Here is a 19,977-nt window from a genome sequence, read left to right on the forward strand (position 1 = left end):
AAAATATACGTATGATAATAGAGTTAGAAACCTTGTACCCATCCTAGGATGAAGGCAGAATTACTCGGAAAAAAAAAACCCCCTCGATTTTTCCTAATTTGAGCTTATGCAAGAAGAATAACATTGTGCTAAAGCAAAAGTTTGTGAGAAGATATGTTGAACAGAGACATAAGACGTGTCTGCATGTATATACAAATTGCGTACTGTGGCTTTGATTTGAATGAGACTTCGTCTTCATGTACAAAAAAGATTGAAGTAGCGTTTCTTTTCTTCTTTTTTTTTGGTTCAAAAAAGTTTAGTGGTTTCTGCTCGAGCAGGACACACATATCCTTAAGATTAAAGGTCACTTACCAGAATATTCATGTATTACTCATCAATGCAGGGCTTACATTTGCAGCGGAATTTGCAGACATGTACGACATAAGAAAGACATGTGTCCTGGTGTCTGGCTCTCGCGGACACACCTCCACGCATATTACAAATTGAGTACTGTGTCTTTGATTAAATGATATTTCGTCTTCATGTACAAAAAAGAGCCAACTAGCTAGTACGTGTTTTTTTCACACACACAAAAAAAAAAAAAAAAGCTTAGTGATTTTTGGGTGGAGCAGGACATATATTTAAGATTAAAGGTCATTAATTATAACAAGAACACTTGTATGTTATTCACTAATCCAGCATTTACATCTGCAGTGAAATTCGAAGATAAAGTAGGTAATTATTCGTGTTTAGTTACCATCGTTTTGATATCAAGTTTTGTCCTGAAGCACCGACATGTCATTTCAGCTCCGTGCATGTATGTTCAGCCGAAATTCTTGCCATGGTTTTGGATCGGGGCTGCTGCAACTGCACCGGCAATCCCACCATGCTGCCGCCATTAGTTGCCAAGATCGGCCGAGGAGAGTTTGGACTCGAATGCTTCCTAGTTCCTATGATTAATTATAGTTCTTCTAGTTTGGATTGGGGCAGCTGCTCGCTCAGCAGGTGAACAATCAATAATTAATTGTGTATTTAGTTTTAGAAGGGAGATGTAACGTTGTTATTAGCACTTCTAAAAGAGTTTTTAGCACTCCATCCTCTGTGTCTGTAAAAGCTTGCATAGATACAGAAATTGCTAGAGGGTTTTTTTAAGAGCGTTAATATCATTTTTCTTTAAAAAAACGTGCGATATTTCCTATGTTTCTTTTTCAAGATTTTTCAGCTTAAAGGGTGAAGTAAATTTTCGATGAAGGCATTAATTAATTAATGACGTTAAAAGGGAATTTCTAGAAATTTAGGATGTGCAAGTGTGAGTGAGGCAAACTAATTAAACAGGATTAGAAACTCAGCTGTCCTTTTATTTTCAATTTCCTATAATTGAGGAGGGTAACAATTGCTAACCCCCAGCCTTAAAGCTCGCTTCTCTCCTCTCCTCTCCTCTCCTGGATATATAAGTGTACCTTAAAAGATACCAGGCTTAATTAATTGAGCATTTTGCGTTACACATAACGCAAAAATCTAGCTTGTATCTTTCAATATAAAACTCAGATGCATGCAAATTACAATATTCTAAAAGACAGGAAAATAATTCTCAAAAGAAGAAGAAGAAGGAGGAAGAAAAAAAGAAAGGCAGTAATAAATATTTGTTCTCTCTCTTCCCTGTTTGATGGCAATTATTGTCACTCACTAATTATTATCCGGAGATCAAATATTTGCCATCATCTCATCTTCAATTATTATCCGGCATAATTACTTAGGTTCCACTGCCAAGAAATTTGTGTACTCCCTCCCTCCGTCCCACTTCGATAGTTCCGTTTCTTTTTTCACATAGTTTAAGAAAAAGTAGTTAACTTTGTTGGAAAAATAAATTTAGATTGCTATTTTTCTAAAATACCCTCACATTAAATATGGTACAACTTTATGGGAACTTGAATTGATGGTAAAAAAAAGAATCAACTCTCATTAAATGGGATAGGTTTATAGTAACAACTACTTACATTGAATGAGGGTATTTTAGAAAAATTAAAATACAAATACATTTTTCAATTGGAAAGTGGACTACAATTTGGGACAGATGAAAAAGGAATACAGGACTGTTAAAGTGGGACGAAGGGAGTATTATATATATATATATATATATATATATATATGTGTGTCTGGTTTGCTTTGAGCCCGTGATTTAAGGGCTTCTAGAGATCCTATGGATGTTATTACCAAGAAAGAAATCAGAATTATTGACGGATTGAGTTGTGATTGACATACGCAGTACTCCTATCGATCGATAGCTGCTTTTGTTTAATATATATATAAGAGACTAATAAAGAGTTGTATCTGCTTTGGTCACAGGGCAGATGGCCTCGTTTCGGTCTCCAATATCAGACTCGTCCCTTTCGAAATGACTTGTGGAATTATAGCCAATGTCACCTCATAATCGGAAATTAACACAAAGTACGTGGATCATTTTATTCCCCTTTTCCGAATCCATCCATTTCAATGCATTTTCCAAATCCTCGTACTCAATACTCCTATTGTTTTACGTCCAACCCTGGCCATGACATGCATAAAAAAGCATGCTATAATTAAGCCTGCAAACCTCATATAATTCTAATAAAGTTATTTTCTTCTTTCTTTTTTCTCTTTATTACCAAAATGGAATTAAAGAAAGAAAAATCTGTTAATAAGCTCCGGCCGGAGAGGTCATGGGGCAAGATGGTCTGTAGGTTGCAAGGAAAGAATGGCTTTTTAGTTGAAGATTATATTGAAGAGGGAACCACGTACGGCAAGGCTTTTATATTTTAAATTGAAATGTAACATCGAAAAAGTCTTAACATCTACCAAATATTTGGCCCTTTGGCAGGGGAACAATTATATGCAAATAGTATATAAAAATTTGAGACAATAATTAAGACTTCAATTAAATGAGAAAAATATAATTCTACTATCTAAAAAAAAATTCCAATTAGAACTTCTTAATGAGACCCCAAACTATAGTTGGTATGCATCATTTTCTAACGACTGTAGATTTCCAAAAAAAAAAATGTTAATCATATTTGGAGAAACAATTTGCATATAGAGCATACAATGAATTTTTGTAGGTAAAATCAAGAGCATTTCTTGCTGCTTGATTGCGTCTAACATGGCTTGGTAATGACATCACTAAACAGGATCATGACTCATTAACAGGTGAGGCGATAGGGAAACCTGTCAATCATAAACATCTCTGTGCATGGGATGAGAAATTGAGCCTTACTCCCTCTTTATATATATATAAGAAATATTCACCATTAATAAGATTGTTGGAAATCATTCAACACGATTTGTTTAACAAAATCAGAAGGAATGTTCCATATAGAGTCTCCACAGTTGGCAGATTTTGGAAAAGAAGCTAGATTGCGTGCTAACTTGTTTTCCTCCCTTGTAGGGGTGGCAATTCCTGACACGATCCGAAAACACGACACGAATCTAACACGAAATTAATGAATTTGGGTTGAGGTTTCGGGAGTTCGGGTCAGAATTGGGTCAAACCCGAAAAGAAAACAGGTCAATTTCGGGTCAACCCGTGGTGACCTGATATGATCCGATGTGACCCGTTTACAAATTAAAACTAATTTAATAAACATAAAAATTATTTTATTTAACTAAACTAAATCATTCTTTTTTTCCAAAGGCATTAATTACTTAATCCTAAATGAATTTATTTAACTTGTGTGAAGTTAAAATTATTATATTTGGACAAATAATATATTATGTTATTTTTTACTTTTATGCTGTTTTAATTTATTTTATATTTGGTTTGGGATAAAACACTTTTATAGTGTTTAATTTATTTAGATTTGGTTTGAAATTATTTATTTAAATTTTTATTACTTGATGATGTAATTAATTTTGTGATAAATTAATAAATTAAAATTAAGTTTCGGATCATTTCGGATCGACCCGTCAACCCGAAATTTTCGGGTTCGTGTCAGGTACCCTGACCCGTTTCGAATTGACGGGTCGGATTCGGGTCAACAGGTTCTTTGTTATACTTAGGCCTCAACCCGACCCGCGCAACCCGATTGACACCCCTACTCCCTTGGGAATCCAACTTACATTGACACAATTTGGGTCTAGCAAAGACGTATGAATATCATCAATTATAATGCCTATATCAGAAAAAACATCGCCTCTATATCTCTAAGAAGCCGGATAATCGATGATGCATCATCCCCTTCACGAACGAAATTCAGAATCATAAAAAATTTGGCCAAGGAAACTGCTAGAGAATTGCTTTGCCAAATCAGCAAGAAAATTACCATTATGATCTCGGATTGCCACTCCAATACCAAAGATATTGTTATGCGACGAAATATTGCCATCAAAATTGATCTTATAATGATGCACTGGAGGATCTAAGTAATGAATATCATGATTTTGGGACTGTATAGAACAAGAGCCATTAATTGTTAGCTTTCTTGAAATCCCGTTGTAACAAATCTCATAACCTTATTCCCTCTTCATTAGCAACGAGAAATGGAGGTCTCTAAGAAGCAGAACGGGATCAAATTACAATTTGGAAATCACAACTTCAACTGGAGATCAAACAAGAGCTAACTAGTTCCCATGCTACTTGCAAAATATACTTGCAAACGTTCAAGAATGCTCAGCACAATGACATACTTGCAAAATATATATATCAAAAACTGAGAAATGATCATCCACGAATTTAAGAACAAGATTTCAAATCCTTAAAAATCTTTTTCCTCTAGTGTATGACTACTCTGGCAAAATGTAGCCATACATCTTCCGACTTCTTGAACCTCGATTGCAATTTGCAATTACTTGGATAAGACATAGTTGTTGAGGATTTATCCAAATTCTACGATCGAGTGAATTATATGCAGAACTTCCAACACCCCCAACCCCCCCCCCCCCCTCCCCGAAAAAAAAACCCAACCAGGGAAAAAAAAAAAGAAGAGGAAAAACCTAAAAAACCCATGAGTCACCAATTTCCCAAATTCGTTGGTGATCCGCATCATTCTCAGCTACCCTAATTACCTCATCTGTTGAGCAATCCGTGGTTTTCAAGCAATAACTATGATAGAAACTTCCCTCAAAAAGAAAACAGCAAGAAATCATGATGGCAACCAAACACATCAATACAAAGTCCCAAACCTCCTGATGCATTCACCAATTAAATTATTGAGATGCGGACAACATTTATGTGGCTAATTACTCGGCAAAAGACGTATCTAAATCAGGTTTAATGTCCAGAAAAGGTACCTTATCTTCATGTGGACCAAAGTGCCAAGAAAATATTCAGTTCACATGACATATAGTAATGTACCAGCAGTCTATACATCGTATCATTTTTTATCACTTTGCAGCTTATCTTGTCTATATAACATCATGTATGTTGACAGTATGTTAGAACAATAGCTTAATATTAATCCTCGAGCAATCATTTTTTGTTTAATCACTTAGATGAAGTAATTCAACAAAAAATTTGCTCTTCCCTTCCCTTCCCATCCCCCTCGTGCAAAAAACATGCCATCATGAAAGGGAGTTTGTAAAAATAAATGCATGCAATGTTAACTAGAATTTTATACCTTACCATTTCACTTTTCTCTCCTGTATTTTCTCTATGATTCACTTTCTTCTTCTTTTGCCAATTCAATGTCTCTGATCTTGCTAACACATAGCAGTCATAATTCAGGGTTCATCGTCCCCAGTCGTAAGAGAAAAAAGAAAAACCCCAAAAAGGAAACACTGAGCACAATTAGCGCTTGTTCTTTTGTATCTATAATGGTTGGTTACTTGTTTTTTCTGCAGCAAGCCGACAAGCACAGACATTAACCTAACTGCCTTTTTGTGATATGCTAAAATAATCCAAGCTCTAATTTGTAATTGGATTTTTCGTGACGTCAAGTATTGATAGTAGTTGCAGCAAAAGGCTGGAAATAATTGCATTATATATTTCCATAATGAAGTCTTAAATTCCGAAATATCTAGGGACCCATTACCAGGATTTAGATTCCAACTAGAACAATAATCGGACTTGCAACCAAAATATGGCATTAATGATTTGACATATAATAGAGCTCAGTCTTACGGAATTATGTGTGCATATGTCATGTCCAGATTCCTTTGATTTGACCAGAAATATATAGTGCGCATCTAAGTTTTTAAATCCTGAGAAAGTGAGGATTTCTATAGCTACCTGGTTTGCAAGTGTGTATGCCATTAATTTCTTTAGGCAAATGACAGAAGGTGGAGCGTCGTCAGAGAATTATTTTAGAGCGTGAATGTCATTTGTCTTTCTTTATGTTAGCACAAAATCTTAATTATTTTTTTATAACTTGCAAAATACATGCCAAATAAAGGCCAAAATAGCTCCAGCTTCTTTCCTGCATAAAGATTCTTTGATAATGTAATTACAGTGTTAAAGTATGTTTGTGAATATCTATTTCTCCAAAATGCAATTGACATATTCATATTAATAATCAAATGGTATTTAAAAGATAATTATTACATTTGAAGTCTTTATTTGATTAAGTTCAATTTTAGATCCCAAATGAAAAGAAAAATGGTACAAGAAATACTTGTAGAGAAGTTAGACATTTATGGTTATTTTAGTTTCCTATTTTTACTTGGATAACCATTAAAGTATCTCTATATTTGGGATAGCATAACGTTGAGTATCAATATTACTTTTTAAAAGTTGTCTAAAGATGATTAGGTCTGATTAGTTGGATAACAAGAACAATCCTAATGAAGGACGCCTTAAAATCTAATGTTTCTTTATTTCGTATATGGCATAAAAAAATGATTAATCTTTTTTGCACTGTTAGCGTTGGATGAATGGAAAATATGTAAATTTTGAATTGTAAAAATAAAAGATATATAGAAGCATACGTATAAACTTAAGATCTCTTGTAATTATTTCTACTCTAACCAAAATAATTAAATTTCTGCTATTGTGTTAAAAGGTTGGACTAAAAGTGCTGCAACTTTCTGTGATATATCTCCACTTGCATGGCTGATTATGTTCCAAGGATAAGATTTTGAAGTTGGAATGAAGGTTTCTTCAATGCATACATATCATTGTCTTTTTGGAGTTGGGAAGCTTTCATTCAATTGAAACAGCATATCCACATACTGGTCTTGTGGCCAGAAAACAAAGTATACAGCAGAGCATATCAGTTTTTATCAGAATAGTCAAATTTCAGCTTACTCCAACAGCCATGGTTCTGGGGCCTGAACAGATCACCATCGGATGAAGGTAGGAGATGCATTCAGTGTTTTAGGTAGACGAATCTTGATGCCCATGTGATAAGGTTTATCTCATTTTCTTATCCTCTCTTCTTTTTTTTTGTTTTAATAATCTCTTGAAATGGGTGGTAATTGGAGAAATCATTCTAAGCTCTTGCATGTATTGGATTATTTTCGCCAGTACATTATATTGTGGTTTTTTTTTTCTGGAAATGAAGTATGTTGTGGGTTTTTTTTAATCTGAACCATTTTTTTACCATGCATAAATCACACTTAAAATTAAAAAAAAAACTACCGTAAATAATTTTTTCCCTAAATAATCATGAATTCCAATGGATATATTCAAGATTAATCACGATAGAAATGGAAATTATGCTTAAAACAAGTTCCATTTTAGTGTATCAAATCCTCTAATTTGCTGCGAGATTGTTCGAAAACACAAAAAGCAAATTATCGAAAAAAAAAAAAAAGCTTTGAGGGTTTTAATTGGTTGGAACACCATTGACCTTTTCTTTTCTTTTCTTTTGTGCCCCAAAAGAAAATGTTAGACAACTAATGGACAACTTGGGGCCGTCACTTCTCATTCGTTTCAGTTTGAGCTGCCAATTTCTTTTTCCTCCAAAAGTTTTTTTTTTAAAATTTCTTTCACCGAATTTCCAAAAGAGTCTAAATGCATTTAATGTTTGAGGAAACAACTCAAAAAATTATTTGTTTTTTCTTTCTTAGCCCATTGAGATGACCGGGAAGCTCGATCGCAGAACATTTGTTTCATATGCCAGTGAAGCACTTAATAATTATTCACGGTACGTTGTGGAGCGCAGAAGGAGCGAAGAAAGAAGAAATGAAGATTATGGCTGTGTTTGGATTAGCTGTTTTTTGAGTTGTTTTTCAAAAACAGCACTGTAGCATTTCGTTTTTGAAATACAAGTCCGTTTGAATTAGTTGTTTTTGGAGTTGTTTTTCAAAAACTATATGAAAAACTTTTACTGTAGATGTTTTTTGGATTGTTTTTAGAGGTATTTTTAAAACATATTTTTGGGTATTTTTATAATTTATAATTTTTATATATATTTATGCATTTATAATACATTTATAAATATTTATAAATAAATATATTTATATATTCGCTAAAAAATATATAAATGTATTATATTATATATAATACATAATATAAATATATAAGTGTATATTATTATAAATGTATAAATTATAAATGAATATTATATAAATGTATAAATTACAATTTATAATTTTTATATTTTTATATAAATATGCATTTATGCATTTATAATATATTTATAAATATTTATAAATAAATATATTTATATAAAAATATATAAATGTATTATAAATTTATTATATTATATATAATACATAATATAAATATATTTATAAATGTATAAGTGTATATTATTGTAAATGTATAAATTATAAATGAATATTATATAAATGGATAAATTATAAATTATAATTTATAACTTTTATATTTTTATATAAATATACATTTATGCATTTATAATACATTTATAAATATTTATAAATAAATATATTTATGTATTTATATAAAAATATATAAATGTATTATATTATATATAATACATAATATAAATATATTTATAAACGTATAAGTCTATATTATTATAAATGTATAAATTACAAATGAATATTATATAAATGTATAAATTATAATTTTATTAATATATATTAGTATTAAGTATAAATGTATTAATATAATTAATATAAATGTACAAATGTATTAATATTATGTATAAATATAAAATTAATATTATGTATAAATGTACATTTATATAAATGTATAATATATATATATATATATATATAATATATAATATATGTTATATTATATGTAATTTATATAATATATAATATTCATAAAAATATCTATAATATGTATCAATAAATATATAAATATTTGAAATATATAATATACATTAATATTAATTATAAATATTATAATTTTATAAATATGGTGTTTATATAATATTTCAATTTGTAATATTTATTGTATATTTCATTATATAAATATTCATATAATATATAATATATAATTTTCAATTTGTATAATATACATAATATTGTATATATATAATATAATATACATAATATAATATATTATACATAATATACATTATTACATTATTACATATTATGTATATTATATATTATACATAACATTATTTCTATTCGATTTCACTTAGATAGTACAAATAGCATGTAGTATCTTTCTATTTGATTTCACTTGAATAAGCTAATTTTATTGTAGGTAAAATCAAATAAAGATATATTATATGTTATTCATGCTATTTAGGTAAAATTAAATAGATATATATCCATGGATTTCATTTTTTTTTAAAGCTATTTATACACATGATCAATGAGGAACAACAAAATTCATTTTGTGAAATATAAGAGACGAAAAAATTTATTTTGTGAAATGTGAGGAACTATGGATCGGATTATATGGAATTTGATTTGACAAATTTACCCCTAAAAACTGATCGTGTGCAAGGCATGTGTCGGATTCCGGTCAAAAACTAGTCAGAAATCTAAGTAGGGATCAAATTTGATCAATGTGAATTTGTAAGGAATGTAAAATTATACTTTTAAAAGTGAGGAACAAAAAAGGTCATTTTGCAAAATGTGACAACATTTTGAATGATTTTCCCAATAGTTTCATCGGAATACTATAGGCCTTGGAATGACTAAAGCACCTTGACTATTGACTAGAGAAATTTTGAAATCATGTTATACATTATTATACACAATAATGTATATAATAATATTATACATTAATAATGTATATATTTAATATAATGTACATAATATATTATGTATAAATATTTACACATTTATGTATATTATATTATATTATGTATAGTATACAATATTATGTATAATATTAATTTATATAAATATTTATATAATATATAATATATATAATTTTCAATTTGTATATTTCAATTTATATTAATATAATATAATATATATATTTATATATATAATATACATAATTGAAATATACATATGTAGTTGTTTTTGATATAATATTTGGATATGGTGTTTTTGGAGTTGTTTTGGAAATACACATTTACTGTAGCATTTGGAATATGAAAAACAGTTTTTCAAAAACAGCTCCAAAAACAAGGGATCCAAACACACCCTATATCAGTCATTATCACAATGATGTAACTCTGCCCATTCTAGTCACATCTGAGTGTAGGCTGATGGTGCAATTCATGGTCGGTAAGCAATCCTAAATATTTGATAATTTTGTCACATCAGCCGTGCCACTGTAAAAAAAAAATTATATCAATCTCATGAGTTGATTTTCTTTCACAGGTTGGTGGCAGTGGCACCATCATATTGAACCAAATATAATGATCAAGCCATCTTTATCAGCAGAGATTCTTAGAACCCATAATTCAGAAAACAGGAATTTTCTTAATTTCCTGCTTGGCAGCTTATCATGCGAGAACTTCATAGTTCATTCTTGACTTTACCACAAAGTTTTCATATCAAAAAAAAAAATGACTGAAGAGAGGACTTCAACTTTTCTTGAGGGTCCTATATACAGTACTCAATGATATTGCTAATCGGGATTCAAGTATGAAATGACCCCCGAAAAAAAATCGATCTTTTTCTTTTCTTTTTCATGCTTTTACTGATAAAGTTAGAGTAATACTATATGTAAGAGCTGATTTCAGATCATGAACTGCTCGCTTTTGTCTTGATTTGTTTCGAGTCCAAAAGGGGGAAAGAGTATAGCCTTTTACAAATATCTTACTTGGAAGTGCGGTCAAGGTTAGTTAAATGCTCCATCATAGTGCTTTTTTTTCTTTGTCAAAAGTTGGTATTATCATTAATATTTTCAGAAATCAATGATAATACAATTGCACTCTCGATTTTGATGGATTAAGGGTCATTTTGGTTGGAATCAACAATTTCATAAACAATTGTTGAGCTTAAAACCAAGCCAAAAAGAAGCATTCCCACCCGGCCATCCGTGATTTTTTTTCTTGTACTTGTACAGCTTATGGATGCTGCTGCAGGTTTAACTCGTACAGGTCTTACCTATTCGCACCAACGTTAGCAAGGCAGCGGCCCCTGTTGGTGTATGGGTAAGACTAAGATGGGCGCTGAAGATTCCACTTGATCTCCGCAGCCTCTCTTGGTGGGGCGCAAAGGCCAAGGGGTCGGCCCCCGACGATCAAATAATATATACAGGTCCCGCCGCATCATGCATAATAACCTGGAACGAGGAATATTTATTATGGAGGCCGAATTACACGACTCCTCATGCACCTGAAGGTGAGGCCACCTATGCGGTTGCCAGTTGCGTACATTCTTTTCTAAACACGTCATGATGTAGTTGAAATTAGTGATGCATGAATAGAGTTTGGTTTTGCCAAGCAAATGATTAATTTGAAAGATACACTACTCTTTCTTCTTAAAATCAAGAGCTGTGACGCGCATGGAGTTTGATAACGCAATGATTTATTAACTATAGTATTTGTTCTTTACATTTGTTGTATGCGTATAGCTTATGTAATTTCTGTCATTGGTGTAGATTGATTTCATTATTAACGAAATTTGATGACGAATATAATTTTGGTTGGTTTAATTATTATCTGTTCATGCTTACCTCGACGTTTTTCGTAAATGCTTTGTATTGGTAGTTAAGAGTTCAGTGCTCGTAATCAATCGTTTTCCAAAACGATTAGTTTATTTGTTAATTGAATAAACTAAACGAAACCAACTACATGTTTCTTGTAGATCTAAATGAATGAATGAACACAATATATATAGATGTTCGGGTATATGTTCCATAAAGAACAGCAATCTTTTAGCTGTAACCTCAAATTTTATTCATAAAACACACATTTTTCATTCTTCACCAACAAGTTTTGATGTTTTTATTTTCATTTATATCAAGTATTAGTTGCGAAAAATATTCATGTACATAATTATTTTCATTTTTATTGTGGAGATAGTTTTTATTCTCATATTAATATTTTGAAGGCCATAGGAGAGTTGTAATGATGATTCTAGGTTAAATTAGCTTACATTGAAAAGGTATTTGAGCATTAATACTTAATTTGGGAGTATAAAGTTGGTTGTCAATGGGCTTTTGTGTGTGTGTGTGTTTTTTTTTTATCGTGACAAGTGTATTGATACTGTATATGCAATTAATTAGGATCTCTTGAATGACTAGGTACTTGATTTTAGAACTTATGTTTGGGTAGTTATTAGGGATTTAGCTTCTTAATTTATGCAAAGTGTGGAAGAAAATGATTGAGTATACTATATTTTTCTTTTTTAATTTTGTACAAAGGGGTAATTTAGGATTTTTTGAAAGAAAATCTAAGTTTTTGGATCTATATTGTTACTAAACAGTAAAAGTAGGGGAGGTATATATAATTTTTAAAACTTGAGGGGAGTTCTTTGTAATTGTGAGAAACCTTAGGGGAGGTTTGTAAAACTATCCCTTTATTTTTCTACCTCAGCAAGAGAGGCTATCCTATCGGGAGCTGAATTCTTCATCTTTTTAACATCAGACCCTCCAATTAGCCAGATCAAGAACACCAAGGCGCTTCCGGTGATATCTAAAGCTGCAAACGAATCGAGCTGCTCGCGAGCGGCTCGAGTCAAGCTCGAGTCGAGTTCGATATTAATCGAGCTCGAACTCGAGTTCAAAATATTAAACTCGTTAGCTCGCGAGCCAGCTCGCGAGATTGAGTATATATATTTTTTTATTTTTATTTTTATTTAATAATAAAATTACGTATATTATATATATTTTTTTTTATTTTTATTTTCATAGTGAAATTACGTATATATCCTTAATATTTTATTATTTATTCAGAAAAAAATATTATTTTATTTATTTTTTTAAAAAATAAAATAATTTTTTTTAATTTTTTTCGAGCTCGAGCTCGAAAATTGCCAGCTCGTCGAGCTTGAGCTCGAGCTCGAGTTTGGTAAAATTTAGTCGAGACTCTGTTCGATTAGCTCAAAACTTAATTCGGCTCGACTCGTTTGCAGCCTAGTGATATCTTATCTTAATTATAATAAGGTTAAAACACTTACCGTTGACATCTTGAACCTGAATATACATCTCATAGAGATCACAACTCGAGCTGCCCACTATGCTAAAGTTGATAAGAAATAAACACTCAATTAACCACTGCAAATTAAGCACCACAGACAATTATCAACGTGGTTAAATCCAAATTAACAGTAATCAGGTGGATTAAGAATTGAAATTTGCAGAAAACCATATGTTGCTTGGGGTGGCAAAATCTGTCTTTTTCTGTGGCCGCCAAACGAAAATAAATGAGGTGGGCTGCCGTCTTTGACCGACATCACCTTCCTCGTCCCACCCCCAAAAAACATTCCACAGCCGCGCATGCTTATTTGCTTGATTTCTCGGCAGATTCTGTTTTCCAAGGACATGCAAGGAATTCACAATTCACTGAACCCAAAAGACAACACTGGTGTTCTTTTATACGACTAATAATTAAAAAAATTGTAATAATTGGCGACAGATTCATTGATCTTATCATCTTCGATTTGTAAATAAGTTGGCTCGATCCCATTGACAGTTCTATCCATAATGCATAAATCTAAATCGAGATAAACCATGCAAGTTCTTTTTTTTTGGTTTGGTGTAAATCTGATCCAATCAATTATGCATCAAGAAAAATATGCATGAAGCTCAAAATCTCCACGATGAAAGAGTTGATGTGATCTGATTTAGGCCTGAATCCTGTTTGGAACTGCTCCAACTTAGCAGAAGCCAATTTGGAATCTTTGGCCGGTCAGTCTAGTTGTTGAATACACAGTTGAAAACATGAACACTACCTCCCTCTGAAGCTTCCCGCAAACGTCGCGCTGAGGACATTATCAAAATAAAAAACCATTGGAGCAAAAGAACAAAAGGGTTCACTGCAAAGATAACAAGAAGGACTTGTAGGTTTCTTTTATTTTTATGTGTGAAAACATTTTCTTCAATGTAAAAAGAAATGTTAACCACCTTGTAGCCTAGTTCGAACTTAATAAATTATTGAAGCTTTAGATGAAACGGCACCAGAAAGTTCAGAAACTGGTCGGGAATATCTATATATATATATAGAGATCTTGCTGAGCTCATTTACATAGGCACTGCCAAAATCAATCATTCGAAAAAGATGCTTCATTGGATACATATATTGATCACTATTGTAATTGGAGTTTTACTTATGCACTTTCAAAAAAAAAAAAAAAAAAAAGTGAGTCAATAAACAAACAAACCGCTATATATAGCAAAAAATTCTAGATGGTCAAAAATTTTGTCCCCAAGCTGCATCACCCTAAGGCGGACTAAGTTCTATTAATCAACTTCAAGGCTCTTCTCGAGACGATTCCTAATTTCTGTCCCATTTTTTGAACCATTTTGCTTTGCTTTCAGTTTTGTCGAAGCCATAGAATAAATCCTAGAATTACCGTTCATACTTAAGGGCTGTAATTAATATCTACGTATCTAACAATTGTATTTTGTCTTTTCATTTCAAAATGGACCTTTCTAATTCGTCCCAGTGGTAAGTATTTAGGAACATTAAAAGTATGCATAAATTTAAGAGAGAAGTATGCTTTAATTATTGATCCATATTTTCTATCACCTTTTCTTTTTTTTTTTATATATATTTATGCAATAAATACGCATGTGAGACAAGTTCATTATGATAAAATTATTTGAAAATTATTTTTTAGTATTTACAAAATATATTTTTCAATCACATTTTTATTTCACATAGTTCACATTAAAATTTAATATATCAAAACTTCTTTTTCCAAATAACTATCGATCCAAACAAACCCTCGACGTCTAAGAAACCATTGACTTATCAAGGTTGTCCCATGAGAAGTCCAAGTGACCTAGGTCAAGGTTACCCCATGAGAAGTCTAAATGGCCTAGGTAATTTTATTAAATAAGGGACGATAAATGTAAATATGTGTATTAAATAATATATTAGATTAAAGTAAAAGATAAACATTTTTTTGCCTGTGAATATTTATCTGTTGATTTAGACAATTTCCATTTAATCTTTTTTAAATATTACAATTCATATTTTTCATATGTGGTGTACATCCAAACATGTTAAAATAAAAATATCTTTATGCTGATAATTTATAAAAGATTTAATCTAAATTAAATATATTAATAATTACTAATATAATCCCTTCAAAATATATATAAATATATATATATATATCCACACACAGAGTTTCATTGGACTATTAAGGGTTCCTAAAAGAGAATCTTGCTTTCAGTTAAAACAATAAGTCCAAATTATTTACTTCAATGAATTGTTGTTGTTGTAGTTTTTTCTTCATACAAAAAATCATTTCATTCAATGAATTTGTACTATAGAAATATATCAAATCGAACATGACACAGTTACATATAGATACAAATTTGAAATCAACAGATATAACAAATCTGAAAAATCAATACAAATAAAAATGAGGTCATTGTAACCCCATGCATCTATGCATGTCTTCTAACAATTAGATCTGATTAAAAAACTGGTTCAAACCCGAAAAAGAAGTTTAGATTTGACAATAACAAATGGAGAAATTAGATCTACAAAATCTCAAATTTCATAGGAAAAGATAAAAACTGAAACAAAACTCTTACAAGGAAAAACTTTAGGAGCGAATAAGATTCTAAATAGAACAATTTAAGAGAAAGGAAACCGAAACTAGGAGATTTTATGCCGGAAGAATCTCTCTTTAAGATCTCTCAGTAAAAAAAACCTTAAAAGAGATTTTATTTCTATAAAAGAAACTAAAAAAAAAAATTCGAGAGAGGGCTCCCTTCCACGGAGATCCACCAAATGAGTTGTTTCAACTTGGAATTTTCATCATCTTAGTGATGTTTTGAAAATCGGACCGAATTGCCCGATTTGACTGATCAGATCGTGAACCGGCTCTAATTCACTATTAGTGTTGAATTATCATAAAAACCGATCAAAATCGCAAAAAATCAGATGGACCGCTCAATCCAGGTTGACCCGTGAACTACAATTTTTCATTTTTTCCATCTTTTACATTAAATGAACCTAAAGTTTTAAACATGAAACTTATCTATCGAATCTTTTGTTCTCTACCTTAATTTCTAAAAGAGTAATAAACTCTCTCTATTTCTCACCCTTAAACTCAAAAATCGTCGTGTTCTTTGTAGTTTTATTAGATTTAGTTTAATTTTAGAAGTTCCAATGCATTTTGTTTAATTTGAGAATATGGTTGTGATTCATGGAGGATTTAAGATTGTTTTCCTAACAGGTACAATTGAGATGAATGTATTTGTTTGAATTACAATTTTAAATATTTATTTGTGTTTAAAAATATTTAACATTTTATCCAATGATACCTTAAATTGGTCCATGAGACATTTTATCAGATATGTGTGTCATCGAACTAGAGTTGAATCTGTCTGAACCTCCGTTCGATCACTTTACCTGTTCAATTATTTTATTATATCTTAGCAGACAAAAATTTCATGGTGTCAATGTCTTCAATCTTCATTTGACAGCCGACGTTTTTCGGCCTATCATACCATGAATCCAATGGCGCTTATGCATTCACAAAAATCACCAGCCCACCGTCCTCTCTTCTGCAATATCAGGGGCCACACAACGTCATTTGTGAGCAGTAAGTGCGGTTATAACCACGTATGCTTTAACTTCACCACAGTTCTCTGAGCCTGGATATTCTCACTGTCCAGCGCTGTCTTACGTGGAACTCTCATTATTCCTGCTGACGCCCTTTTCTACGAATAAATAAACCTCAATAATTGACTTCCTCATTCAACGTTTGCCATCATACATTCCCGAAATTGCACAAACTTTAGACGTTGACGATGTTGCCCCCACCTCAATCCCACCCACATCGTAGACGTGGCACTTCTGTAATTGTCATCTTTTTCTTGGACTACAATTGCATCATATTATACTATGTATTACTAATATCATAATATTTTTTTTCCTATTCTGTGCCTTAATATAAATATTTATGTACATGGTGACAAGAAGGACAAAAACCACAAGAAGTTGGTTTCAAAGTGTTTTACTCGCTTACCTCTGCTCGTTTACCGCATGTGCCGCACACGTGTCTCGCCCAATCATTCACATAATCCAAACGCTTCAGTTAGTACCCTTCGACGATCTTGACACGTAATCCTTCCATCAAGCGGGTCACAGCCGTCAGATTGAAGAACCGGTGCATAATCTAAAATGTCCATTTTACCCTACATCGACTATATATTTGCCCACCTGAGGAACTAGGCAGGAAATTAGAGAAGAGAGGCGGCGAGAGAGCTCTCGTTGGTTTAGCTGGCAAGCCCTAGTGAAAGCCCTTGTTTCTTTGCCTTCCTCTACTGCCCAAGTTGCGAATGCAGAGAGATGAGAATTGCTTCGCTTCTTAACCCCCATTTGGGAGGCGGAAGGTCCCAAAAACAACCCACCGGCGGCAGGAATTGCCACCGGAAACACGTCGAAGACGGGTGAATCCTTTCACCCCTTCTCAGCCAGCTTAAATATTTTCCCAGTCCAACAAAACAGTGCAGTTCTTCAGCCTGTCAACCTAAACAAACCCTTTAGTTTTCTTGTACTATTTTCATTTCTTTTTCAGCAAAATCATTCTACAGAGCACCGATGACAATGGGGTCCGAGGAGAAATGCGGAGTACTTCGCGGAAAGTACGAGCTGGGGCGGCTTTTGGGCCACGGGACTTTTGCTAAGGTGTATATGTCGCGGAACCTGCAAACGGGCAAGAGCGTGGCCATGAAAGTTGTTGGGAAAGAGAAGGTGATAAAGGTAGGGATGATGGAGCAAATCAAACGAGAAATCTCCGTCATGAAGATGGTGAAGCATCCCAACATCGTGGATTTGCATGAGGTATTGGCTAGTAAAACCAAAATTTACTTTGCCATGGAGCTTATTCGCGGCGGAGAATTGTTCGCTAAAATCGCCAAAGGCCGGCTCCGGGAAGAAGTCGCTAGGAATTATTTCCAGCAGTTGATGTCGGCCATTGATTTCTGCCACAGCCGCGGGGTGTATCATAGAGACTTGAAGCCTGAGAATCTCCTCCTAGATGAGGATGGGAATTTGAAGGTGACAGATTTTGGGCTCAGCGCCTTCACCGCTCATCTCCGGCGAGATGGACTATTGCATACCACATGCGGAACGCCGGCCTACGTCGCACCGGAGGTGATTGGCAAGAAGGGTTATGATGGGGCTAGAGCGGATATCTGGTCATGTGGGGTAATTCTCTTCGTGCTGTTGGCCGGATATTTGCCTTTCCAGGATGATAATCTTGTTTCCATGTATAGGAAAATTTACCGCGGAGATTTCAAGTGCCCGCCTTGGTTGTCACCGGAAGCTCGGAAATTGATAACCAAGATGTTGGATCCCAACCCAAGTACGAGGGTTTCCATTTCCAAGATTATGGATTCTTCTTGGTTTAAGAAATCGGAGCCTAAAACTCTGAGAAGTAAGGAGGAGCAAGAATTCGCGGTGGTGGAGGATGAAGGTGTTGTAGCAAGGGGGAAGGAGATTGAGACTTTGAATGCTTTCCACATCATCTCTTTATCGGAGGGATTTGACTTGTCGCCCCTTTTTGAGGAGAAGAAAAGGGAGGAGAAAGAAGAGTTGAGATTTGCAACGACAAAGCCAGCCAGCAGTGTCATCTCTAAGCTTGAGGAGGTAGCGAAAACAAAGAATTTCAGCTTCAAGAGGAACGATTCCTGTGTTAGATTGCAGGGGTTGGAAAACGGAAGAAAAGGCAAGCTAGGAATTGCTGCTGATATCTTCGCCGTGGCACCTTCATTTGTGGTGGTTGAGGTGAAGAAGTCTAGTGGTGATACTTTGGAGTACAACCAATTCTGCAACAAAGAGCTCAGACCAGCACTCAAGGACATTGTTTGGACCACTCCAGCTGGGAATTCAATGCCTGCTGCTTGATTATGCGGGGAAACCAAGATTCATCCATCATATGATTGGATCATCCATTGACGTTGTATTTGTTTCTAGTATTATGTTGAAATTGTGATACTGCTCTTGAATTATGAGGCTCTGAATTGGGATTTGTTCATTTAGCTATAGGATATCTTGATCATTTGTCCAAGTTTCAGTTAGCTTATACGTATCCTTGTGTTTTGCTGTGAAATTGTGAATGGATCTGTGAATCAGAATTTCACTGTTGAATTAATCAACTTTGTGAATGGAATCGTGGCTTTTTGTGCAACTTGGGTTATTATTTTATTCACTGTTCCTTTTCTTAGAATATTCATAATGATAGTGATAATTTTGCTTTTAGGTTAGGTTGTTGGATCTGTGAATCAGAATTCTCCCCTTTAAAACGAGATGCTATCAATTTGTAAGGTTTTAAGACTCGCATCTGCATGGAAGAGAAAGAGAAGAGAAAGATAAAGAGAAAACTGAAGCTGATTGTTTCGATCATTTGAAACTTGATATGTTAAAAGTTATGCATGTTTCAATAACTCGAGTAGGGCTCAAACCAAACCATGTTCATCGTCCTACAATAATTGTAATTGTCACTTTTTCTGTTCCAACTTGCAAGGGACCATGTGCACTTTTTCCAGTTTCAGGAAAGTTTGTACCCTCAAATCCAACTTTGGGTTCGGGTTGGGGGAAAGATTATGTGAACTAACAACAAATCGCCATA

General features: G+C 33.0%; 1 protein-coding gene across 1 annotated transcript; it reads left to right on the top strand.

The window, feature by feature from the left end:
- The first annotated feature begins 17,573 nt into the window (after positions 1–17,573).
- LOC113691442 (CBL-interacting serine/threonine-protein kinase 6-like) lies at positions 17,574–19,536 on the top strand. The gene has a single exon (XM_027209576.2). It carries the CDS (start codon positions 17,946–17,948, stop codon positions 19,251–19,253), a length of 1,308 nt encoding a protein of 435 aa, XP_027065377.2. The 5' UTR covers positions 17,574–17,945; the 3' UTR covers positions 19,254–19,536.
- The last annotated feature ends 441 nt before the right edge of the window (positions 19,537–19,977 follow it).

Source organism: Coffea arabica, chromosome 6c (genome assembly GCF_036785885.1).
Source record: "Coffea arabica cultivar ET-39 chromosome 6c, Coffea Arabica ET-39 HiFi, whole genome shotgun sequence".
NCBI lineage: Eukaryota > Viridiplantae > Streptophyta > Magnoliopsida > Gentianales > Rubiaceae > Coffea > Coffea arabica.